At 53.7% G+C, this 26,231-nt stretch overlaps 1 protein-coding gene across 2 annotated transcripts; it reads right to left on the reverse strand.

Annotated features, from left to right (window-relative positions):
• Nucleotides 1-67: 67 nt before the first annotated feature.
• On the reverse strand, nucleotides 68-21,426 carry SLC12A4 (solute carrier family 12 member 4). Of its 2 annotated transcripts, none has more exons than XM_045814900.2 (24): nucleotides 21,241-21,426; nucleotides 16,475-16,569; nucleotides 14,907-15,038; nucleotides 11,109-11,255; nucleotides 10,969-11,023; nucleotides 9,267-9,397; nucleotides 7,787-8,028; nucleotides 7,429-7,643; nucleotides 6,725-6,889; nucleotides 6,548-6,646; nucleotides 6,262-6,319; nucleotides 5,725-5,899; nucleotides 5,171-5,289; nucleotides 3,619-3,717; nucleotides 3,306-3,425; nucleotides 2,997-3,101; nucleotides 2,586-2,754; nucleotides 2,108-2,303; nucleotides 1,824-1,993; nucleotides 1,609-1,740; nucleotides 1,424-1,531; nucleotides 1,049-1,236; nucleotides 826-959; nucleotides 68-647 (listed from the first exon to the last, which is right to left on the reverse strand). In XM_045814900.2, the coding sequence occupies exons 1-24, from the start codon at nucleotides 21,353-21,355 to the stop codon at nucleotides 556-558; spliced, it is 3,261 nt and encodes a 1,086-aa protein (XP_045670856.1). In that variant the 5' UTR covers nucleotides 21,356-21,426; the 3' UTR covers nucleotides 68-555. The 2 variants fall into 2 exon arrangements, with proteins under 2 accessions (XP_045670856.1, XP_045670859.1); XM_045814903.2 differs by lacking the exon at nucleotides 21,241-21,426 and adding an exon at nucleotides 16,933-17,044.
• Nucleotides 21,427-26,231: the final 4,805 nt, after the last annotated feature.

Consider the following 26,231-nt stretch of genomic DNA (forward strand, 5'->3'; position numbering starts at 1 on the left):
CTCTGGGCCTGGTTTCAGTTCCGCCTTCTTCCCTTGGTGCCAGGGGAAACAGAGCCGGGCAGCAGGAGGCCCAGAAGTACACAATGTTTTATTGAAAAAAGTCAGGCCCCAGCTGGCCAGTTCCATTCGGCTTGGCTTGGTGGGGGTCCCTGCCCACAGTAGCCTGAGCCAGGTCTTCTTGCAGGTGGGCTGGGCCAGACCCCCTCCCTTGTCACCCTTCCCCCCCCTCTGATGGTGACATCCAAACAATAAATATGCAATAAATAGCGTTCCTGGGCAGGCTGCCTTCAAATCCCACATGAGCCACCCTCCCCCACCAGTCTTCTCCAGCCAGGACAGGCCTCCTGGGGTGCCGGATAGGGAAGTCCCCAGACCTCTCAGCGTCCTGCAGAACCTCGGATCCATCGCCATTACCAGCCCAGGCCTGGTGTTCCAAGGAGACCTAGCAAAGCTGGGTCCAGGACAGAGCCAGGCAAAGCAGGGCTGTTGGGTGGGTGCTGGGAGGAGGCTGTTACCCTGGACACCTCCATTCCAAGCCACAAGTGTATATCTGGCTCAGGAGTAGATGGTGATCACTTCACGGCCACCGCCACGCACCAACAACACACGCTCGAGGCCCTCGGTCAGCACCTCCAGGAACTCCATGTCTGTAGGGCGTCGGGTTAAGGAGGCAGCACCAGGACCAAGGGGCACCCACGGAAGTTTGGCCTATTAATCAGAGCTGGGGTAACCTAGCACCCCCTGGGGGCATCTAGGGAGAAGAGCTCCTGGCCTGACCTCATCGTTGTCCACCTCCCCACTGCCTGCCTCTCCACAAAAGGATACAGTTCTCATCACCTTCGCTGTTCTTGGGGGGGCCAGGCATGTTCAGTAGAACCAGGCGGGCGTCGTGGGAGCGCGTGACGATGACTTCGTTGAGCTTCACGGCGGTGTGCATGCGCCGCACGTTGGACTGGTCCCTGCAAGTAATGCAGCTGATCACAGGTCCTACCCCTGGCCCACCCAAAGACCTTGTCCGCCCCCAGCCCACCTCCACTCCCAGACTCACGGCTTAATATGCACCAGCTCCCGGAAATTGTCAGGGGCGTGGCTGGGGTCCCAGGGCTCAGCCGCCATGTACTTGTCCCGCGTCCATGTCATCTGGATTTTGTCAGTCCCAGTGGCAGACTCGTCTTCCTCATCCGAGTACAGACTCTCCAGCCGCAGGGCTGAGTGCCGGTCCTTGACCAGTTGGGCCTGAGGAAAACCAGAGGTGTTCTCAGTGCTATGGGAAAAGGGGGGGCCTGGTGGGCTCAGCCTCTGGGAAATGGGTACCGACTTGGGGGAGGCTAGGTGGGGTGAGTCATTCTGATTCCCCGAACTGATGGTATCTCCAAAGCCTGACCTGCCACCCACCCCTGCCCCAAAGGAGAAAGCCACTGACTTCTCGCTCCCGCTCTGTCTTCGTCAGCCTCATCTGCCGCAGCATCTGGGAGCGCTGTTCCATCATCAGTGTCCGCTCATAGGTGTATGCAGAGATGTCGCTGTTATGCTGGGGAGAGAGTGGACCGGGAGGAATGGGCTGCATGCGGCAGGGTATAACCAGGGCCACAGGGGCAGGTGACTCACCATCTCTACCACCTCCACCTCTGCCTCAAGGCGCAGGTGGTACAGGAAGACAGCCAGATCCTTCTTCATCTGGATGCTGTTGTCGTCCATCTGGGCCACGGTGAAGATGCGCATCCGGCATTTCCTCCACACCTGGAAGCAGGTAGGTGGTTTAGTTGCATTCCAGCCCTCCAAGGGCCGAGCCCTTCCCGCCCAGGGTCACCCGCCTGGCCCACCTTGTGCTGGCGTAGCAGGAAGGGCAAGAGCATGAGCATGCCCCCGTCGTGCACAATCCACCAAACGTCAATGTGGCCCTCGAGGTAGCGCTCATGGTTGCTGGGGTAGAAGGCGATGTTCTTGGGCACAAGCAGGGCCAGGTGGGCTGCCGTGGTGCAGCGCACAGTGTCTGGGGAAGAGGGCCACTGCTGAATGCCAGCCCGTGGCCCTCCGGCCGCCACCCTTACTTGATCCCCAGCCCCTCTTCCACATGGGTCAGCCCAGGACCTGTCCCGTCACGCACCAATAAAGGTCTTCCAGGCACGTGGGTCCTCGCTCTGTCGCCAGCCATAGGGCCAGCCTAGCACCACAGAGTTATGCCTCATGCCGCCCAGGCCGCAAGACTGGATGAGGTGGGCCAGCCCCTCTCGCACCTTGCTGGCTACCACGACCTGGCAGAAGCCTTTCACCTTCTCAATCTCCATCATGTTCTTGATTGTCTGTAGGGAACACACGAGGGTCAGAAGACAAGGCCATTAGTGTTTCCTCTGCTGGGCTCTCTCCCCACAGAATGACGTGGCGGGGAGGGGAGGAGAAGGACGTAAGCTGCCCACCCAGAGGCCATGTTTTCAAGGTGGGACAGTCATACCCCCTTTCTCCAGCTCTCAGGGGGCAGCATGCTGGCCACCTGGCTGGCCAGGATCAGTCCCCTTCTCCTAGGAGTCAGCTGCAGCCCAGACACCTCTAGTCTGCCTCAGCACCCCGCCCCCTACAGCAGGCACCTGCTCGGCAGCCTGGGCCTCCCCATAGCTCTCCAAGAAGCTGCCCTGGATGACAGAACCGACGATGGTCAGGCCCTTGCCGGCCTTCAGCTGGGAGGCAAAAGTGAGGAGCCGTGGGTACTTCACGTGAAGGTCCTCGTCCAGCTTCAGCAGCACCAGCAGCTGAGGCCTGTAGGGGCCAGACGGACAGCCTGAGAGCTGGGCCACAGTTTTCCAGGGAGCCTCTTCTTCCTCCTTTCTCAGCTCACAGGCCCCCACAGGTTTGAGGAACAAGAATCCAAGGGCACCCCTGACAACCCTGGGACAAGGAACATGGACTAGGGAGGGAGACTCAGCACCTCTTGACCTCTCACCCTCACAGCACCCCCTGAGAACCTAGAGTGGCTCTTGCCAGCCTGGGTGTGAACTCACCGCCAGTTCTTGGTGTGAGGAGGCCCCTCCTCTAGCCGCAACAGTGCATAGCGGGCAGCACTCAGGGACAGGCCTCGGATCCCGTCACCCCACTCCTTTTCAGCCCTGTGGAGACCACCACGAGCTGGTAGAGCCCCTGGTCCCACTCGTGGGATTCTGTCCATGTGTATGTGAGATGGCGGGCAGCTAGCCCCTGAGTCACAGACCCCCAGCCCTGCACCATGGTGGCTAGTAATAGATGGCTCATCTCCCCAAACCCGGCATACAGACCACCCCACCTGCCCTGACCAAGTGGCAGCCGTCACTCACCCTTGGTATTCGATGTACTTGTAGATCATGCCCGCAATGAGCATGGCAACCAGGGCATAGTACCAGGAGGAGACAAACATAAGAGCCAGGCAGAGGCTCATGCCCAGGAAGGACAGCGCCCTGGGCCAGAGTGGGGAAGGGCCAGAATCAGGGAAAGATCAGTAAGGTCCCAAGCCAAGCCTCCAACACCCCAATCTCTCACCCATAGCAACCACTACCCAGGAAACTCAAACCCTATCCTGGATGGGGCTCCTGGCTTCCCCCAAAATTCTTGTGTCAGAGGACTTGGCTCGGGAGTCCAGCTGGCGCTTACCAGTGATAGTACTTGAACCGGGGCCGCCAGTTGGGTGTCCTTAGGAGTGTCTGCACAGCACAGGCCAGGTTTACGAACAGGTAACACATCAGAAAGAACCTGCAGCACAGGGAACGGTTGGTACAGAGTGGCCTCCTTGGCAGCCAGATGCCCAATACACCTGCCCTTCCTCAGGCTGGGCCTGGACTAGGAACTGGGAGTGTCGTGGCCCCACCCTGTGTGGTCAGGTTTCCTCAGCCATACAGCCTGAGGCAGAGGGGGCTACTGTAGGGGTGCCCACAAAGCCAGCTCTTAGAGGATGGGCAAGTGTCTGCAGGCAGACAGGGTGGGAAGGGGGCTGTAGGCAGGGGGAACAGTGGCAAAGGATGGTGCCGAGGAGTGCTCAGTGTCCGGAGACAGCTAGACAATATTCAGGCCTCTGCCCCGGTGACCAGTTGGATGAAGGGCTGTCATGAATGTGGAGAGGAAAACCTCGAGGGAATATGAAAGGCCCATTTTGTGTACACTGAAGTAGGGACACGTGAGGGACTCTGGTGGCTGTGGGAGACTGGGACATGGGAGCCTGCTGCGTGAGCCCTCTAGCTGAGGAGCACAGGACTGAGGAGAGGGGGCACCAACATCCACCTTCAGCTGGCAGGAAAGGAAGGGCAGACAAGAAGGCAGGACAACTTACTAGAAAAGGCAGGCCAGGGGGGCAGAAACCCCCAGAAGGGAGGAGTGGTCAGTCCCATTGGGACTGTGGGGAAGAACCACCTGATAAAGGCTGAGATACACCCTTTGGCTTGGACAGTGAGAGATCACTGCCTGATGAAGGTGGGAAGAACAGTTTCTGGTGTGCATTTATGGACGCGTGGAGCTGGGCAGCGGTGGGTGGAGGTGAGCTAGGGGGAGTGAGAGAGCATGATTCCGGCAGGCCTGGCTGTGGCTGGGGGGCCACTTCAGGGGGAAAGGAGGACCTGTCAGGCCAAAGGCTGAGTGGGGCAGTGAGGGGTAGTCCTGTGATAACCGAACAAGCCTGGCAGTGGAATGAAATGTCTGAGGAGAAATGGAGTAGCCACTGGCAGAGGGGAACATGGTACCCGCAGGAGTTCTGCCTCAGGGTCCCCCGGAATTTGCCACATGATGACCAACTCCCACAGGGCACTGGGGGACTCAAATGCCCAGCTGACTCCAGAACTTTAAAAGCAAACAACTCGGAAAACAGATGGGTGGGGCAGTGGTGGCTTCATCGAGGCACTTGGCACTCGGTGCTCGTCCTGTCCGGGCGCAGAGGGCTCTGGCTGCCTGCTCTGGGAGTCCCCCATAGAGGAGCATGGGCCCTGCTGGTGTCTGTAAAACCCCGTGTAAGTGCCAGTTCACTCCTGCACCACCTCCATGCAGAAGTAGGCTGAGTTCTGCCATGCATACTTCTCCCCACACAGCCTGACACAGCTCCCAGCTGTAACCTCAACACTGGCCAGGGGCACAGGAAGGTGCTGGGGCCCCTGGATGAGGGGTGCTGAGGGTACAGGAACTCTTCCTAAGACCATCCCCGACCTGGCCCCAAGCTCACATGGATAGAATGGGGGCCACCATGTCAAGGGAGGCGATGAGGATGCCCAGCTCAGCAATGAGTGCAGTCAGGAGGAGCGCCCACGTTGGTTCACCATTTGCCTTTCCATGGCCAAATACCTGCATGCACCAGAGTCAGTGGGGTCAGCAAGGGAAGGTTCTGGTCCCATCACCCCTATGCCACACCTTGGGCCACAAGCCATAGCCTGGCCTCCATCATCCCCAAGTCCCTCTTCTGGGGTCTTAGGTCACATCCACACCTGCCCTGATAGATACCACAAGTTTCTCTGCCCTCCCATCTCTCCAGGCCTCTCTGCTGTAGATAAGCCATAGAAAGGCCATGAGGATTCTAGGCCCAAGTAGCTCTGCCAACAGCAGGGCAGGGCAGGGCCGGGGCCAGGACAGCTCCCAGCAACTTCCCACGGATGGCTACACGGCCCTGGGCCACTACAGGCCGCAGCAGGATGCAATGCATCCATATCCCATACCTCTCTACCCCCACCAGTGTGAGAGGCCAGCAGCACCCAGGTTGTGGGGGAGTGCAGATGGGCTCACCCTGAGGAAGGGAATGATGTTGTCCTTGGCGATGGCCTGCAACAGGCGCGGTGCCCCAGTGAGGCTTTGCAGGCCAGCACCACACGTTGAGAAGAAGGAGCCGATGACGATGACCCAGGGCGAAGGCCAGGCCAGTGTGCCCACCACCAGGTTTCTGCTGACGCCATCACCGTACCTGCAGGGGCCAGGCTCAGGCCATGCTCTATGCAAGAAGCCCCCAAACCCTGGGTGGGGCTGCCCAGAGTAAGAGATGTCAGCAGTCAGGAAGGATGGCTATGGTGGGCGGAGCTCTGGCCCCTCAGCAGAGAAGACTAGTTCATCAGCCCCTATCCTTTCCCTCAACCCAGCCCTGGTCCTGATGCCACCATCCTCTCCGAAGAAAAAGTGCTGGTGGGGCCGGACTCACCTGGTGGCACAGACCACCATTGGCAACCAGCAGCCTGAGGACATGTGTGGGACCACGCGTACGAGGGGAGCTGGTGTCAGGGCAGGCAAAAGCTGAGCCCCCTGCCACAGGGAGGGGCCCAGCTCACTCACTTGTCCCGGAGTACCACACCCTCGATGCAGGCGCCAAAGAGAACCACACTGCTGAAGTCTGCAGCCGTGTCAAGGAAAGCTAGGCCTCCACTGCCACTGCTGTCCCCACAAGCCCCTCGCCCCAGCAGACGGCTGGCACACACCCCTCGAGCGCATGCACGTGAAGAATGAGGTACGTATGCGACCACGCATGGGTGGTGTGCGTGTGCCTGCCAGCTGGTGCCTTATGTGCCGACAAGGGCCTCCCGCCCCTCTCCCCGTCCACCTGTGCCCTGGGAAAGGATACACACAAGGGAGGTTGTAACAATGGCCAGAATGGTCCCCACAGGGATGGACTTCTGGGCATCACGGAGGTCCCCGGAGCGGTTTGAGCCAGCCATAATGCCTCCAAAAACAACAAGACACCCTCAGGGGCTCCCCAGGAGTGAGGGCAGGGCCGGGTGGGCAGACAAGAGGTACTCACCTGTTACGGAGGGAAAGAAGATGCCAACCAGCACGGTGAAGGATGTGGCGATGTCAGCCACCACGTACAGGGGCAGGCTCTCCTTCAGGCCAAGGGCATCTGTGGAAGGCAGCCCATGCTTCTCCACGACCTCACCCTTCTCCAGGTAGGCGCTCCACAAGTTTTCTGTGGGGGCAGCAGCATCAGCACTGTGGCCCTGCTTGCTTCCCAGGGGCAGTTTGGGGCAGCCCAGGCAGAGGCTGCAGACCTAAGAGGCTCTGGGAGTTCGGGATGTGGGGGGGGCAGCATTGGCCACAGGGAAGGAGCGGTCTTGACAGAAGTCTGACAGGCAAAGGCGGCTGAACCACCATTGACCAGAGCCTCGCCACTGCCTGCCTCCTACACAGAGGCCCTTTATGGCTCCTGTGAGAACAATCCCAGGCAGCGTCAGAGGTGGGTGGCTGGGGAGAGAGGGGATACCAGAACTTTCTGGGGGCTGCTGCATTCCTGGGATACTGGCCAAATGGGCTCTGTTCACCCAAAACCTAGCTGCCAGGAGCAAGGCTGAGAGGACACTGCTGGGCCAGGAAGGCAGCCAGACCTGCCCCCCATTCCTGAGCTGGCCACACAAGGACAGCTCTGTGCTCCAGTCCCCTTCCACACTCACTCCCTGCCTCCTGCTCAGCCCGTGCATCAGAAGCAGGAGGACAGGAGGGAGGACGCACCCTGGAGCACACCAGCAGCAGCACCGGGAATGCCAGGGATCTCGGTCACATTGTTGACCAGGAAGTAGGGGTCACAGGAGTCAGTGGTAAGGTTGGGACTGTGGCAGAAGAGGTTCCAGAGCTGGGTGGCCACTGTCTCATTGTTCATCATGGTTGTCTTGGCACAGACGTCAAACTGGTCCCGGGACAGGGTCCTGTTGCCCAGCATGCATACTCTGTGGCGGGGGTGGGTAGAAACATCAGCACCTGCTCAGCTGGAAGGCCCAGTGTGTTCCCATCCTGTAGTCTCTGGGACTTAAAGGCCATCTATTTGGGAGGAATATCAGTGCAATGCATGGATGTACTCCCAGTTACTTACGGAAACACAGGAGGGTCAAAAATGGACTTGATGCCCCCCGCATAGATGGACAGGATGGAGATGATCACACAGGCCAGGAAGAGTGAGGCAAATTTGTTCACATACTTGACACCAACAAACACCACCAGGGTCATGAAGGTCAGAAAAATGGTCCCATACACCCGCATATTGTTCAAGGTAGCACTCGATGTATCATGAGCGCCTGTTGGGTAAAAAATGGCAGCCGGCGGGGCAATGTAGGTCTGAAACAAGACAGATAAAAAAAGTTCGATCTTCCTTTTTGGAAAGTGAATTCTGTCATTTTGGTTTTCTTTTTAAAAGAATATTCAGAACACGACAGTCACAAAAGACCATATATTGTATGATTCTATTTACGTGAAATACCCAGAATGGGTAAATCTGATTAAAGATGCTTGCCTAGGGCTGGGAGGAATGGGGACCGCCTACCAACAAGTATGGGATTTCTTCTTGGGGGGATGAAAATGTTCTAAAATTGATTGTGGTGATGGTTGCACAACTCTGTGAATATACTAAAAATCATTAACTTGCCTACTTAAAATGGGTAGAGAATTGTATGGTATGTGAATGAGCAGTTATTTTTTTTAAAAATTAATTCAGACACAGGAGTCAACCTGAATAGCTAAACAACCAACAAATAAATAATGATAGTACTGGATTATGAGCCAAAGAATAAAATAAATATCCTGGAGTCCATACTGATATAAATGCATGCTTAAATAAATAAATAAATGGGGAAGAGGACACATTTTCCTTACAGAAGAAATCCAAATAATAAACGTAGGAATGTGGGAAACGGAAAACATAAAACAACCCCTCTCCCCCACCCCAGAAGATCCAGAAGCGGAGCCCTACTATGGGTAAAGGACCTGGAGGTGGGGATAGCCAGGCAGTTCCCCTAAACATCTCCTATTGTCTGGATCCCCAGGGGTGGGTACTTGTTACCCTGTACCCCCCACTATCTGCGGTAGTTCAGAGGGGAGGGGGAGGCTGAGTCAGAGCATACATGGGGCTCACGGAGGGGGCACAGGTCCAGTGGCTGTTCACCCTTTTAGGGATGAGGATAACATTGATCTGAAGGGCCTTGGCACAGAGCCCTAGGGGCGAGACAGACTCAGCCACAGCCTACACAAGCCCAGGAGGTAGGTTCTGCATGATCGCCAAGAGCACTCAGTTAAATGCAACAGTTCACAGACCACCTGCTATGGCTGAAATGGTGCCCAGGTAGATGGAAGACTCAGGGTCAAGGTGAAGGCAGCCAGGCCCCTGCCTGGCCCAGCCCAAACTGGCAAGGGGCTGAAGGGGAGGCTGGGATGAGCAAAGATCTTTCTCCCTCGAGAAGGCCTTCCATATGACAAGCCCCAGACCCTGGCCAGAGGTGAGGGGAGCATGAGTAGCCTTGCCTAGGGGAAAGGGACTATTTGGAAAAGACCAGAATTGGCCAGGGCTTAGCCTAACTCACCAGCAAGATCTCAATGGCACCTAGGATGTACATGGCTGCTGCAAATGTTGTTCCCAGGTAGAAGCACAGGCCCACAGCGCCTCCGAACTCTGGCCCCAGCGAGCGGGAAATCATGAAATAGGAGCCCCCGGCTACAACAGAGAAAGCCAAGGCTGGTTCTTCTGCAAGGGGGTTTCCCCCAGGACAACCCCTCACAACCACCCAGGGTGACAGGGAATGTTTTTCCCATTTACAGATAAGCCGAGCATTAGGATGCTTGCCCGAGGCTGCACAGTTAGTAAGGAGCCAGGCTGGGGCTGAATCCCCTTCCCACCTGACTCCACCACCCAGCACGGGCCAGTGAAATGACTGCTTCGCTAGGGCAGCTCTGATCCACAGCAGTGCTCAAGTCGCCCACTGTTCCCCAACCCCTTGCACTCAGGCCAGTCCGCACAGCCTCCTCTAGCTGGCTGTGCCTGATCTCAGCATGCCTCACTCCATCCAAGGGCTGTGTCTGTTAGTTGGACCCCTCTGGACCAAGGCAAGGGCTGTGTTGTCCAGTATTTTTGTCCCCAGGGCCCAGCACAGGGCTGGCTACCAGGCTAATCCTTCTGCCTTGAGACTGTGCTTCTATCAGAGTCTAACACCCCTGGCAAGACTGACAGAGTCAACGCTGGGCCCCAGGGCTAGTGAGGGTGCAGGGGACAAGAGTGACCCCATGTTGCTTGTTCACTCTGCACCTAATAAAATGTCTCTGGTGAAAAATCTGGGAATAGGGCTCCAAAGACTTTAAAAAAATTAATCCCTTCCATGTTATAATCCTACCTCTAGGATCCTCTCCTAAGGGAGCAGACAAGGACGTGAACAGAGATCTGTGTGCAAAGCTGTTCATGACAACGTTCACAACAGTGAAGAACCAGAACCCAAGAGCAGAATGATCACATAGATTAGGTAATATCCTATTGATCCTGTTTAAATAACCAAATAAACTGTTTCTAACTCGAGATGGTGGGATTATGGGTACTTTCAATTTTCCTTTCTATATTTTTCTTTACTTTCAAACCTTCTTATGGTAATCATATGTTGCCTTTTTTCCCCTCTTACTTTTATACTAATACTAATAAAGCTGTTATTAAAAAAAAAAAGAGAGACGGGTGTGGAAAAAAAAAAACATTCAGACACAGAAGCCAACCTGAATAGCTAAACAGCCAAAGTGGAACAGTTTGAGCAACAAAATAAATAATGATAGCCCTGGATTATGATCCAAAGAATAAAATAAATATCCAGAAATCTGCATCAGTACAAAAAAATGGTTGAATAAATAAATAAACAGGGTCTCTGAGAACTAAGTCCAATGTCAGCATCCATGCTGAAAATGAAAACCCTCTACATTGTCTATCCTATAATCCATAGTGTCTAGACTCCCTGGTGTGGGCCACCCCATGTGTCCCATTATCTTCTTTGTCAGCCCCAATTCCCTTTTTTAAAAATTACTTTTAGACTAAGTAAACAAACAGAACACAAAACATAACAGCAATCTCAAATTGTGTCAAGCAAGGATGCTCCTAAGTGTCGCTACTGTCATAGAGTCAGTGATTAAGACCTCACCAGAGAACTGCTTGGGGGGAAGAAGGGCATGGGCTTGGCAATGAGGGTCCCCGGGCACATCAAGGGGGATTCTGGACCCCTTCCTCCCATAAGGCCTGGGGTGGCGCTTACCCACCTGGAACCACACCATTGGTGGCGATGGCGCTCATGGAGATGGCCGTCAGCAGGGTCTGTGGGAAGGAGGCCTAGGTGAGCAGCTCAGCCGGGTGGGCTCTGTGGGGTGCCTGTGGCCCCCAACCCAGTGAGGGTACTCACACAGCAGCAGCAGATGAGCACGATGAGGAGGGCCTGCAACACACCGGCCGTGCCCACCATCCAGGTCAGCCGCAAGAACAGGATAACCCCGAAGATATTTTGCAGGCAGGGCAGGTACACCCCCATGAGGGTGCCCATGCTGGGTGCCTATGGAGCAGGAGGAGAGGGGGGAGCATAGAACATCAAAGGGGCCCAGATACACCATGGAAGGCCAGCCGCTGGTCACTCAGAAGACTTCTTATCCCCAGGGTGTTCTATCAGAGGATAAGTTGGAATCCCCAGCGTAGTCCTCGGGAGCATGGGGGGTGGGGTGACAGCTAGGATATCTATGCTGACTGCCATATGAAGACAGTTTGGGACTGGAAAGATACAAAACCTGATTCTTTTCAAAACCCCACATGTGAGCTTTTGAGCCTCGCCTCCCTCTCAAGGTATGGCCCCCTTCCCGTACTCTCTTCTGTTAAATCTTCAGAAAGAAAGAAAGATCTGTCTTGGATGCCCACCTTCTCACCCAGCATGCCCCATGTCACCCATGTCAGAGTTCAAGAAGTTGTCCCTCGGACTCCCTCTCTCCACCCTCACCTCCCATTCTGGTGGATACCAAGTCCTGCCCAGTCTGCTCTCAAGCTGCCCTGAGATCTGCCTGCCTTCCCTCAGCCTTAGTCCCCTGAACCTGGGGCATGACATCTATGACACCTGGATGGTGCCTGTTGGTTGACAGCTCTCCACACTCTCCACGTTCCAGCCCACTCTGCTGCCAGAGTGGGTCTCTGAAATCCAAGTCCAATCTCATCGTCCATGCTAAAAACCCTCTGCACTATCCATCCTGTAATCCACAGTGTGGCCCAGACTCCCTGGTTTGGGCTACCAGGTATGCCCCATCACCTTCTCTGATAGCTTCGGCCCCTGATGACATTGGTCCCTCACAGCCTCTGAACCAGGACATGTGCTGGGCTCTGCCTGGAAGGGTCAGCCCTGTCTCATTGCCTGGCGTAGCTCCTCTTTAGTTAAACCTTCAGGGGGCTTAATGGTTGCCTCTTCCAGGAGGTTCTCCTGGGTTGCCTTAGGCTGAGTTGGTACTTCCTCTTGCATCCCCTCAACACATCTGATACACTCTTTCATCAGAGGTCACTACAGGTCATAGTAACTGCTCACTCGAATGTCTCATGATTATACTGGGGAGTACTTGGTTTGCTCACTTCTCTATCACCAGTAGGCTCTGCAGGTACCCAAAAGGTGTTCCTGAGCCCAGTGAGTGGTGCCTTGGAAGACCCCTAGGATAACCTGTTGGGAAAATCCTGCATAGACAACAGAAACTCAAGCTGAAGGACAGGTGAGGAAGATCAGTGGGCAAACCAAGACAGGATTTCTCAAATATCTAAGGGCAGAGTAGGGGTCATCCAGGAGGCCAGGGCAGAGGCTGAAACAAGAGGCAAGACTAGCACCTTCTTGAAAGGTACCTTGTGAGCGCAGCCTAGGGTAGTAGGGCCCTAAGAGCTTCTACCAGGGCCTCAGCAAAGCCTGCTGCCCTGGAGCTGGGGTGGGAGAGAGAACTATGTGGCCACGGGAACTCTACTGAAGGGTCCAGGTCTGGGGCAGGATCTGTGTGTAGCCGATAACGACATCAGACGGGCCTGGAAAGGCCGGAATAAGAACAAATGGTCCCTTAAAACGTAGGTGACAAACATACCTCATCTGGGCTCTGAGCCCTTCAGAGGCCCTGGACCACTCACTGGATAGTGGCAGCTCCCAGCCCCACCTCCATTCTAAGCTGAGTCACTCTGGGGAAAGGGCAGTGTGGGAAAGGGCAGGGCCGGAAATGCTTTCTGCATCCCCAAATAACCTCTGGCAGCCTCCGAAGGTCATCAGGCCAGAACCAGAGCAGCTGCCATGGAAAGGCTGTCTTGGGTCTGGTTGGAGGCCCACCCTTCCTCCTTTAAGCCTCCTTTCCTGAGGGCCCTGCTCAGACCGGTCCTGGGAAAGGATCACAGCTCAGTAGTTCCAACTCCCTAGATTCCTACTGACCCGCTACGGACTGGGCCAGCTTTCTCCTTCTTCCATGGAAAAGCCACTGAAGCTAAGACACTCTGCCATCCTCTCACATCCTAACCCTAGGGCCAAGTGAGCTGGGCAGGTAAGCCGAGGCTGGATCCCAGCATCCTGACAAGGCTTCTCATAAGGCTAAAGGACCATGACCCTTCACCGACCCAGACTTCCTTCTGACACTCATTGAGACGCGCGCTAGTCTTCCTCAGGGACCTTTTTCCTTCCAGCCACCAGCTCCCTGGATTCGGCCAGAAGGAACAGGGAGAAAGCTCCTATCAAGGATCCTACCACCCACTGCAAGCAACACTCCCGTGGCTGACACCCCCCTGCAGGGCTGAATAGGGATAGCCAGAGACGCTCAGGCTTCTCTGCCATGTGTGGTCCAGAAAATGCCAGCAAAATCAAAATCACAACCAGCAGGATAGAGCGGGCTGTGTGACCTCAAGATCTTAGCTGCCCTCTCTGAAGCGGGGGCTGGTTTGCCTCCTGGAGGAGCAAGGGGAGCGGTGCACAACAGCCCAGTTTACACTCTCCTTGGGCAGCCCTAGCAGGGCCCAAATATCATGAGCAGGTCTGAAGTTGGGTCCCCAGTTTATCCCAACCAGGAACTTCTGTCTGTGCTGACCTCCAGCAAGAACCCTACGGCTAGTGCCAGAACCAAGCTCCTTTTATTTATTTTTTAAAAATATTTTATTGATTTATTTGAGAGAGAGGGGAGAGAGCGCGCGCATGTAGCGGGAGGAACAGAGGGAGAAGCGGACTCCACGCCACGCAGGGAACCTGATGCAGGGCTCGATCCCACAACCCAGAGATCATGACCCGGGCTGAAATCAAGAGTCGAACACTTAACCGATTGAGCCACCCAGGCAGCCCTCAAGCTCCTTTTAAATCACAGCTGTTTCCCAAACCTCAGGGAGTCAGTAGGTGGAGAGGGAGGGCTCCTTACCTCCAAACCGAAAATGTAGGGAAAAAAACCCAACCTTCAGTTAAACTGAGCCCCATCCTATAGGAGAGCTGAGCAAGGATGTTGGAGGGCCAGAGGCCTGGAGAGTGACCAGGGATGGGGCAAGGAGAGGGATAGGCAAGCTCCAAGAGGCAGTGTTATGTTCCAGTCACCGTCCTAACCCTGGCATTTGAGGAATAAAGGGGCTATCGGAGAGGTCTGCCAATGGAAGCAACACAGTAAGGGGCAGGTTTTGGTCACTTGGTTACATAGCCCCAGTGGACAACCAGGTTCCTGATTCCCAAGGTAACACCCTTATCCATCTTGATGGAATGCCAGTGCTCTGGCCCTCTACAGTCATATATCTCACCGTAAATCCACAAATCCATCTTCTAGTGTACACACTGATCTTGCCCAGCTGACTGACCTTAGGTGAGTTACTTAATGCCTCTGACACTTAGTTTCCTTGTCCATAAAACGAGGATGGAAGTAGCACCTGTTTCACAGCTTTGTTGTGAGGATGGCAAGGACCCAGGCCCACTGCTTAGCATGATGCCTGGCACACAGAGAGGGCAGAGAAAAGGCAGCCATCACTGTTTCTGAGGGCCTTCTCGGCCCTCTGCCCCCTCTAGTCCTCTGCCCCCTTCAGAGGCTCCTCCTCAGCCCACACCTTGAAGCTTTTTTGAGCCCATCATCCATGCTCACCGTACCTGGTACCCACATCCCCTGGGATGCTCACAATTGCCAATTCCATGGTGTTGAGTCCGTCCTCCTAGGAATGGCCCCCCTACTGCCCCTGACCAGCTCACCTTGGCTGCTCTCCGGCGGGTGCCCTCCCCACTCTCAGCTTCCTCATGCTCCTTGGCGCCCTGTGTGAGGTTGGTGTAGCTGACGAGCTTGCCCAGAAGAGATGATACCTTTGGGCGGATGTCCAGCTCTTCCTGTAAACAGAGCCACAGGGCAATCTGGCAATGGGCCTGGATGGTGCCAGGCTACTTGTGTGTAGCCAGCAGCCTGGCTTCTGGTCCCTTGCCAAGCCCTCAGACAGGCCTGGGCCTGATCCCACTCTTGCCTGGGGAAGCCCAAGCCAGCCTACCGGGCAGGTGTGGGCACCACACCCCAGCACGCGCCACTCAAAGGCCCAGCCCAATGACTGCTTCTCTCTGCCTTATCTTGGCTACAATCGCTACCAGCCCATTTGCGAAAACTACCTGCCTCAGGGGTGAGGGCAGGGAAGGGCACGGCTGGCAGACAGACAAATGGCACACTTCATCCTGCCTGTTCTGCCTGGCTACTTCCCAGCTATGAGTGGGCCTTTGGTACTCACATGTGCCTTCAACTCTCCCACAAAAAAGCCCTCTTAGTGAACCAAGGAAGTCAAAAGAGGATGTTTGGAACAAGGTAAGTCTCTCTTATTTGCCCAAACCCTGAGCCTATCAGATGGTCTTCTCCCCAGGTCCCAGGGTTTGTAAAACACCTCAATCCCCAAGGTAGGATCCTGACCCCCTAGCCCATCTTCAGGTGGAGCCAGGTCAAAGCCTTTGCTGCAGAAACTTGTCATTTTTCCAGGTCAGGAGGCCTCCCAGGACTCAGGTTCCCCAACCCCCGCCCGAGTCTAGGCCTTCCCTGTTCCTGCACCCTTCCCAGTACCTGCCTCTTGCCTATTTAGTCTTTCCCTGTCTTTCAGCTCCCTTCCAACCCTACACACAAGGAGAAACTGGACTGAAGTGAGAAGTGAAGATGCAGGTATTTTGGGACAGGAGGAGCCCATGAGATTCCAAGGGACAGCTGAACGTGTGGGTCAGTGCTTAGAGGCCTAAACCATGCCTTAAATCCAGATCCAACTTCTGAGCTTGAATCTGAAAAGGATAAAATTCAAGTTCAGAGGCACAATATTGGGAATGTTTGCAGAGAGGTTTCCACTAAGGCTGCATATGTGGAGAAAGCAAATCCAGGAAAAAGAACCAGGACTCTGTAAACATGAGGACAGAGTTAGAAGAGCCAACCAGGGAGGACAAGGAAGAGTTCACAGGAGAGGGAAGAATGAGAAGTCCTATGAGTGAAGGGAAAAAAGGAAATCCCAAGGTGAGAAATCCTGACAGGTGGTCACCTGGCTGAGGGGCTATAATGAAATCAAAGGTACAACCCCTAGAGATGGTAATGGTGTGGGGTTGTGAGTGCCCTCTGGGAAAGCAGTTTCAGTTCAAAGGGTCAAGGGAAACAGGCAGACAGGGGAAGACTGAAGGAGAAGCTGAGACATTAGATGACACAACTGTACAGACCGCCTGCTCAGCTAAGGTTTGAGTCCTGAAGGGCCCCTGCCCCCCAACTCCCACCTGCCTGCCACACCTGCAGCCCAGAATGGCTCCTCAGCTACCTCAAACAGTGCCAGGTTCCTGTCGTAGTAGTCACTTCCTCTGGAAGCCTCCAAGGGACAAAGGAAAGGGCTGCTCTCTCTATGGTTGCCATGTCCTATGGAGAGAGAGGGACAAAATCCCAGTCAGCGGCCACCTCCTGAGCCCCCAGCTTGCCTGCACCCCAGTCCACAAACACATCTCTGTGGAGCACTTTAGGGGCCAGTGTACCAGGCTGGGCCTCAGTTTCCCCATCATACTCTGCCGGCCTCCATGAAGAGCCGGAATTAGCAGAGTGACCAATGACCAAAAGTCAGCGCATCACTTCCTCCAGGGCCCCTGCGTTAAGGCCCCACACAGACTAACTCAACCACGTGTTAACGCTGGGGGGCGGAGCCTGATGGCAGGGGCGTGGCCAAGTTGCGGCCGCCCTCAGACCGTCCCAGCCCCACCTCCCATTTTCCAGGTCTATCTGGAATACCCAGCGTGCTGGGCGCCAAGGGCTCAGCGTCCTCAAGGCCCGACTGAGTGCTGCCCTCCAGATATATGAAGCCACACAGGGCGCCTTCAGCGGCCATGGCCAGCTGGCCACCTACTCGCTATCCCACCATGCGTTGCGCGAGGGCGTCTGGGAGGGCACCCCGGGGCATGCTGGGGGCGGGGGGGGGGAGGGGAAGCGGCAAGGACTGTCCAGAGCGCGGAAGTGGTGCAAGGCGCCATGTAGGGTCGCCTAAGAAAGCCCTGAGAGCCGGGCCAGGTGGGTGGTGGACTGAGCCGGAACTACTAGTGGCAGCCCTGGTCTCCCTGTCTCAGGTCCCAGCAACTTGCCCCAGATTAGGTGCGAGGCCGATACCAGCGTCCACCTACCCTCGGGTCTGGTGAGAGCGTCTCAGCTCCAAGTAAACCTCGCGGAAAAAAGCCAGATGCGCTTTTTTTTTTTTAATAAGCCTGCCTCAACTCAAAGCTCAGCTGCTTTTTCTGGTTGCTCAGCATTCAAATGCTCCCGTTTCCCAAACTTCATCCTTTGTCAGTCTCTATGGGTTACATTCCCAGTTTTCCATCGAGCAGGCAGAGGACACCCAAGTACTCCTTTTCTAGTCATTGAGTGCTTCTGTCCCCCTCTAGATAGTATGGCAGCTGCGTCAGTGGCTGGAGGCCTCATAGCAAATGGAAAGCTGTCATCTTGGTTCACAAAAGCCATGTTGGTGCTGGATGACAATAACTGAGGCAGCAGTGTTGGCCTGGTGTCCAGTGATGGAGGTGGCAACAGAATTGTCATCACTCACCCAGACTAGTAGAGCATTCCAGCCACGCACTGGCCATGCTTGGTTTTGTAAGAACTATCTGCCAACCCTCTCTGGTTAAATAACCCACAATTCATTTCTCTTGTTTGCAGCTAAATATGCTGAATGATGCATCCTCCATCTGATACATTCTCTTGCCATCCATATAAGACTTAATTTGCCTTCTGTGAGCCAACAACACGCAGTAAGTGCTGCAGTGTGGATTCTTTACTGTCCAGAGACTGACAGGTATGTGTGTTGATGAAAATTTTCGGGGCAAAGTCAGCTCTTCCTTCCCACAGCATGTGAAAGGGATACAGCACCTCATCTAGGAAGCTGGACTAGCTAAGTGAGCGAAGCAACTCAGTCCCATGAGCTACACAATTGTGTGTAGGTCAATGCCAATGGCACAGTGGACAAAGACAGCAAGCCAGAGGTCAAGCCAGTCCACTGAGTCATGTTAAAGCCTCATGGGGTCATTTAGCTCCTCAGACACCCTATGACATTTGCTGTACCTTTGATACTTGTTCAAGATCAGGATAAGAAGCTATAAGAAAAATCAGAAAACCCAGTAACATGGCTGGTTACATTAACAGCCCTTTAGTGAGAAGCCTCTGAAAAGTACTCTTTGGTTTTGTGACCGAAAAAAAAGTGTCTCTCCTGAATAAGTTAGATGCTTCATTTTGTCAGAAAATGGCAACTATAGAGCTCATCTTATTTCCCTTCTTGCCTTGGCTGCCAGGATTCTCCAAGCTAAATTTACTCCTTAGATACCGTCACCATTTGTCTCATCTCAGAGTCCTTGCCCTCTTCTTCATAGTTATGATCTTTCTGACTGTGACAGTGCTTTGGGGAGACCTTTTGTGGAAGTAAAATGGAAATAAATTATAAATTATGCTAAACTCATGCACTGCAGCCTGTCCCACCATTGTTGCCTGTCTCCCTGAGGAGACTGCACTGGTATCCAGAAAATGCATTGTTGAACACATAGCATCCCCCCCCCCACCAGCCCCAGTGCCTGTGAATAGTTCTCCAAAACCCATCCAGTCCTTGTCCCTTCAGCCATGACTCCAGAGTGGCTGAGAGCCCATCCAAGGGTTGCCTTTAGTCCTCACAGCAGCACTCCAGTAGATATCATTTATTCCCTTTTACTAACAAGGAAAGTAGAGAGAGATTCAGAGACAAGGTCACCCAGTGAGAGGGGCCAAATCTGGGCCTCAGGATCCACCAGAATCAGGTGGGAGCTATGCTGCGGGTTTCCTACTCCTACTCTTCTGGACCCTGGTTTATCCCAGGATGTACCTCAGGGTGCAGTACAAGCCTTTAACTAGAGAAGAGTGGCTGAGGTTTGCAGTTAGCCCAGGGTGCACATACCCCAGGTTCTTGGTGCTCAGATGGCTGGCAGCCCGGCTTGGATTCCAGACCCTCCCTCTGTGTGACCCAGGGCAACCTGCTTACCCTCTCTGTCCTGCTTTAGTTTCCTCTTCTATGAAGTGGATAGTAACACCCACTCTTCCAATGACCCAGATGCATCAGAAAAGGAATAATCGGGCGCCAGACACCCAGAAGTCATTCCTTGGATTTCCCCAAAGACTCGTTTAAGGGCAGCTCCTATGGAACTGTGGGAAGGTGGGGAGACCTAAGCAGTGCCTGGATGTCTGTACTGCCCTCAGCTATTCCAAAAATTCTAGGGCAGGTCTGGACATGCCTGCCAGGCCAGAGCTACTCAGATACCAACCTGAGACCCCCAGTGAACCAGAGCGTGACGTAGTCCTCGGGACTACCTGTGAGGTACACGTATCTGTGTGTTCTTGCCAGGGGCTATGAACACACCAGCTACAAGTGGGGATCCAGGTGAGCATCCTTATCCCTGTGCTCACAGGCATCTGCCAGGGGTACTCCTCTAGAACCTCCCCACTCTCCACCCACAGGCCATAGTGGGCTGGATGAGAGGCCCATCTACATCCCCTGGAGCAGAAGTATGGGCCTTGAGAGATTCGGGTACCAGGTTGGGGTGGCCCCATGAGATGGGCCTGAGGCTGTTTTTGTGCTCCCTGACCCTTTGCAGTCCCCACCAAGAAGGATCATAATCACTCACCAGGGCGCAGAGTGTCCCCCATACTGCAGACACAGCCAAGTTCTGGCTGAAAAGGAGCAAGAGGAGAAGGAGGGCGGATAGTGGGAGGAGCTGGCCCAGCTTGGAGGGACCTGGCAGGACTCAGCCAATGTGGCTGCAGGTCCCTCCAGTCACCCTGAGAGGCCAAGGCGGGGCCAGTGGCTAGGCTCAGCTCTGCTTGCCCACTGGTCCAGGCTGATCCCAGGGATGCAGCCCCGCCCAGCCTTTGTGGGAGAAGAGCCTCTCAGGGCTAACAGGGAAGCAGGGGACACTGCCTCTTGCTGACCACTGGAATAAGGCTAGGGGCAAGGGTGGAGGTGGTGTGTGTGCAAGCACACAGCTGTCAAGCCTGTAAAACCTTCAGGATGTCTCGCAGCCCGCACCACTGTCCTGTGCCATCTCCACACAACAGCAGTCAGGTGTGATACTCACAGCTCCACACTTGCACAAGCACATACATATGCTGCTATTTGTACAGACATGTTTTCCAACAGAGTCCTAGCAAGGACAGCCCCCCACTCCCCACCAGGTTTTCCTGGGGTGGGAGATGGAGAAAGGGGCTTGGGAGAGGCAGGAACCTGGGAGAAGGGAGGAGGGATTACCTTCGGGCCCAGTTCTAACACCTAGGCTAAAGGTTAGGGTGCTGAAGTTTCCCAGCCTGGGTTTGAATCCCCTGGGGGCAAATTTTATAACTGCTCTGCTCCTCAGTTCACTCCTTCCTAAACGTGAGTAACACGATCTATCCCATGGGCAAAATTGGGAGGATTAAACGAGTTAATTCATGTGAAGCACCCAGACAAGCCTGGTTCTGTGGCGTGCTCAACAGATGCCCACTGTACCTACAGCTTGAAGGTGGAATCACACTCACAGGCCCATAGACCCCCTCGGGCAGCCTGAGCTACCTTCTTTCCTGCCTACATAGGGCTGGGGAAGGAGAGGGGAGAGAGGGTAGTCTCAGGGGCAAAGTCGCTGAAGCGCAAATGGGTAGGCGAGGCGAGAGGAGGCTGGGAGAGGTTCATAGGTGTTGGGGCTGCGGTCCGGGATGCGGCTGTGCTTCAACGCGGGAAGGGCCAGAGATGGGTGCTCGGCGCTATTCTCGATCCGGGCGACCCCGCCGGCCTGGCCTCCTTCGTCGGCCACGTCTGCAGCTCCCGCCCGCGGCCCGCAAGGGAGGAGCTGGGGTGGGGAGGGCGGCCCAGCCGCGGGCGCCGGGGGCCCAGAAAAAGAGTGTCTGCGGGCGCGAAGCGAGGGAGGTGGCGGCGGCGCAGACTAAGAAAAGTTGGGCCCGCATCGACGTGCGCTCGTACGGTTCGGGTGTCTATGCAAGCACCGGCCACGCGTGGCCCGCTCCCCTGCCCCCCACCAAGGCCCCCACCGGGAGCGCCCTCACCGTCCGAGTCCTCCCGCTCTGCGCGCTCCCCGTAGTCCACCCAACTGAGACCCTCGAGGTTGTCATAGTCGCCGCGCCTCGGCCCGTCCACCGGCACCACGGTGAAGTGAGGCATCGCGCGCGCTCGGCCCCGCCGTCCCGGCTGCCTGCCCGGCTGTCCCAGCCGCCCGGGGCCGCCGCGCCCCGCCCGCTCGCATTCCTCCCCGCTGCGCTCACTTCCTCCGCCCGCCCCCCGGGCCGCCCCTCGGGGGCGGGGAGCAGGAGGGGCTCGGGCGGCTCCTCCCCAAGGGGGGCCCAGGCAAAGCGAAGCCCCCCCCACTCCCGCCCCGGGAGGCAGTGCTACTAGCGGCTCCACGCCCTGCGCAGACCCCGATTCCTGTGTGACCTTGGTTGAGGGACCGCCCTCTCTGAGCCTCAGATGCGATACTTGTAAAATGGGGAAATGCGCTCCAGGAGATGGGGCGCGGGGTGCACTAACTCTGCGCTCTGCGCCTAGCAAGCGCCCAGAGACATTTCTGTTACTCAGGGACGGGAAAGAGTAGGTAGGGATCGGAGCAGGACCACACAGGCCATCCCAGTCCTACCCAGGGCCTCCCGCCATTCCTTGGTATCCCCACCCCATACCCATCATCTCCGTCTCCCACGTCTCTTCCATGTCGCTGTAAACCGAACCCCTCCAAGGTGCCGTTCTCCCTCGTGCCCCTCACTGCAGTCTCTCCCTGTAGGAGGAGGCTGGGGATTTCGTGGGCCTTCCCCAAACTGCTGCCTCCTTGGCGGGAAGGACACCCATCCCCCTCGGCCGCCCCATTGGTCCCTTTGGGACACTACATTGGGTTCTTTAGTCAAGTTCTTTTATCTCAATTTTCTCTTTTACTGTTTCACCACCTGCGGGTTCCTTTACCGAGTTGTTTACTTATTTGCTCTTAACTTTTTTCTTTCACTTTCTACTCCACTGCTTCAGATAACTTATCCATGTTGGCTTTACTTTAACATCTTTATCTCTCTAGGCTATCCTTTCAGTTATTTCTCTATCAGAAAACCCCAGAGCCCATCTGACTGGTCTGTCTCCTTTATCTTCCTCTCTTTTGTGGCTCAGAGAGCTTTAGAACATCAGTGAAGAATCAGTGGTACCTCTCTGCTGCCTCCTCCCAGCCTCAGCTCTGGGGTGGAATGAAGAATCAGAGTCCCTGGGTCCTTCAGGAGGACCTCCAAGCTGACCACCATTCTGGCCCTTACCCCACAGTCATCCGGCCAGGGCCTGTTGACTTGACCTCCTGTCCTTCACGCCACCTTCAGCTGTCCACAGTAGCAGCCTTTCACATGGACTCCCTGTTTTCTCCCACTGTTCACGGTAGAGCCACTTCTTTTGAAGAAAAAGCCCATGTTCTTCTGTCTTCTCTTGGCCCACAAGGCCCTGCTCCATCTGGCCCCTCCAACCTCCCCAGCCTTGGTCTTCTGGCCTCTTTCATTTCCCCAAACTCAGAGCTTTCCTGCGCACTACCTGCTGTTTCCTCTCACAGAATGCCTTTCTATCCTCTGCCCCCACTCTCACTAACCAGACTCCTTGGTGTTAGGGGAGGTCTCACCTTGGAGTACCACCTCCTCCCCAAAAGGCTTCTCAGACTCATACCCGTCCCCCCACCTCACCCTCCGCTAGATTGGGTTCTTAGGCACTTTCCCTTCACAGTACCCTCTGCAGGGAGACGTGTTGGTGGGAATCTGCAGTTAAGGTTTTCGTGCCCACTAGACTGTGGACTTCACAAGGACAGGACCCTTTTGGTCTTGCCACCTTGGTGTTCTCAGTCCCTCTCCCCAACACATCTTTTGAATAAAGCATGAACAGGTGCCACCTCTTTCCTGTCTTCTCTAATGCTCTGCAAAAGGATCCTATACACCCCTACATGCAGCATCTCCTCAGGGGTGGGGTCAGGTACTGTGTGAGGAGATAGGCCACTGCAGCCCAACTGACAGCCTTGGACTCTGAGGGACTCTTTTGTTAGGCTACAACTTCCCCCATACCATTGACTCTTCAAGTAGCCTGTACCATCAGGGTACTCACAGGCAAAAAGAAAAAGACATTTGAGGAACACAGACATTTCAAAAGAAAACATCTCTCAGGAAAATTCTTCGAATACATGGAACAAAAATTCCAAATTAGCCTAATAAACATTATAAAAGATAAGGGAGAATATTAGCAATATGAAACAAAATATTAAAAAGCACAGACAGAAATATAAAATATGAAAAATTTAATTGTTCTGTGGTCTATTGCTACATAGCAAATTACCCCAAAACAACAATGGCTTAAAACATCAATCAACAAAAACATTTGCTCATAGCTCTGCTAGTTGAGTAAAGCTCATCTCTACTCCATGTGACATCAGCTGGGGCCAGAGGATCCTTTTCCAAGATGACTCACTCACATGGCTAGCAAGTTGGTCCTGGCTGTCGGCTGAGAGCTCAGTGGGGCTGTGGATCAGGGGATTGGGTGCTCTACATGAGTACTTCTCCATGGGCTGCTTGGCTTCCTTATGGCCCAGTGGCTGTAATCCATAAGGGAGCATCCCAAGAAGCAGAGAGTAGAAGCTGACAGTTTCTTTAGGCCTAGGCCTAGAAACAGGCACAGCATCATTTCTGCTGTATTTTATTTATTTTATTTTTTGAATAAATGTTTTTTTAAAAAAAGATTTCATTTATTTATTTGACAGAGAGAGCAAGAGAGCACAAGCAAGGGGAGCGGCAGAGGGAGAGGGAGAAGCAGGCTCCCCGCTGAGCAGGGAGCACAATGCAGGGCTCGATCCCAGGACCCTGGAATCATGGCCTGAGCCAAAGGCAGATGCTTAACTGGTTGACTGAGCCACCCAGGTGCCCCAACTGCTATATTTTACTGCTCGAGCAATAACGAAGCCCAAATTCAAGAGAGAGTAGGGAGATAATGAATCCATCTCTGGATGGGAGAAGTATCAAAGGAATATGGGACCATGTATTAAAGTTACAACAATAACGCTTGAAACAACACAGTAGGTGATCCAATAGCAGGAAGTTATAGTTGAGAATGAATTTGTAAACTGGAAAGACCAAATTAAGCAATCCTCCCCAAAAAAGAAAGAAAAAACAATGAAAGGGAAAACAAAGAAGAGATGGAAGATGGAAACAAGTCCTAATATCTACACAACAGGAATCCCAAAAAAAAGAGTAAAATAAAAGGAGGAAAAGTACAACATGAACAAGCCTTGAAAACACTCTAAATGTAAGAACCCAGACACAAAATGTCAAATATCGTATGATTCCATTTGTAAGAAATATCCAGAATAGGTAAATCCATAAAGATAGAAAGTAGATTGATGCTTAGGGGAACAAGGGGTTGGGGAGTAACTGCTTAAGTACAGGGTTTCCTTTTAGGGTGATTAAAATGTTTTAGAACGAGATAGGTGGTGGTTGCACAACGTTGTGACTGTTCTAAATGCCAATGAATTATGCACTTTAAAATGGTTAGTTTTATGGTATGTGAATTTCACTTCAATAAAAAGACTGCTAGAACTATAGGGAGAAGCTGATAAATACGCGATCACAGTGGAAGATTTCAACACAACCATCGTGGTCACTAAGAGGTCAAGAAAAAAACAGCAAGGGATAAAAGATTTTAACAGTACAATTAATGAGCTAGAACTAATGGACATGTATGTAGTTCGACATCCAACAATTGGAAAATTCCATATTTTTGTCTTGGAACATTTACAAAAACTGATTATTGGTTGTGAGGAGTACCTCAACAGTACTTCTGCTTCCAACCATGATGGCATAACAGGAGCCAAATTTACCTCTCTGTGTAAAATAGAACTCCTGACAAAATGTATAAAACAATGATTTTCAGACATTGGACAATAGGTAGTGCAGGACTGTGATTCCAGATAAAAGGAAAATAAAAATGATATGAGCCCGATGATAGCACTAGCTTATTGTCTAGAGATACTTTCCATGCTGTAACGTGGGAGTGGGAGGAAGGGTGGGGAACCTAAACAGAACCGGGTGGTCTTGCTGCTTTGAGGAGAAAAAAAAATCAGCTTTTGGGAAGGCCAAAGCAGCTAGATATGCAGGCTAGAACACCAGAGGAGGAAGCTGCACAAAGAGAGAGGTCTGGAGATCTGTCGCAGGTCCCCTTGAGTCCACCAGAGGACTGATCTGCACACATGTAAGAGGAAGCAATCGAGGCCAGAGAAAGAACCATTGGCGTCCCAGTATGTGAATTTTTCTGTATGGATATTTTTTGTCAACAGAAAGGTTTTTGGGGATGCCTGGCTGGCTCAGTGGGAAGAGCACACAACTCTTGATCTCCAGGTCTTGAGTTCGAGCCCCATGTTCAGCACAGAGCCTACTTAAAAAGCAAAATAAAAGTCAGAAAAGGCTAAACTTAATGTTCAGGGATGTATGCTTAGGTTGAGCCTTTAAATAGGAAAACAGGAAAGTGTTATCATCAGACTCAGATCCTTAGAAAATGCCTGAGTTATACCACATTATGTGTCAATTATATCACAATTTAAAAAAACATGGGGCGCCTGGGTGGCTCAGTCGTTAAGCGTCTGCCTTCGGCTCAGGGCGTGATCCCGGTGTTCTGGGATCGAGCCCCACATCAGGCTCCTGTGCTGGAAGCCTGTTTCTTCCTCTCCCACTCCCCCTGCTTGTGTTCCCTCTCTTGCTGGCCGTCTCTATCTCTGTCAAATGAATAAATAAAATCTTTAAAAAATAAAATAAAATAAAAAACAAAGACTAGGGGTGCCTGGTTGGCTCAGTCGATTAAGCATCTGACTCATTTTTGGCTCAGGTCATGATCTCAGGGTCATGAGATCAAGCTCTGAGTAGGGCTCAGCACTCAGAAGGGAGTCTGCCTAGGATTTTGTCTCCCTCCCCCTCTGCCCCGCCCCCCTGCTCTTTTTCTTTCTCTCTCAAATAAATAAAATTAAAAAAAAAAATTCTCTTGGGATGCCTGTGTG

This window comes from Ursus americanus, chromosome 21 (genome assembly GCF_024610735.1).
Source record: "Ursus americanus isolate L20-20 chromosome 21, mUrsAme1.1.p, whole genome shotgun sequence".
NCBI lineage: Eukaryota > Metazoa > Chordata > Mammalia > Carnivora > Ursidae > Ursus > Ursus americanus.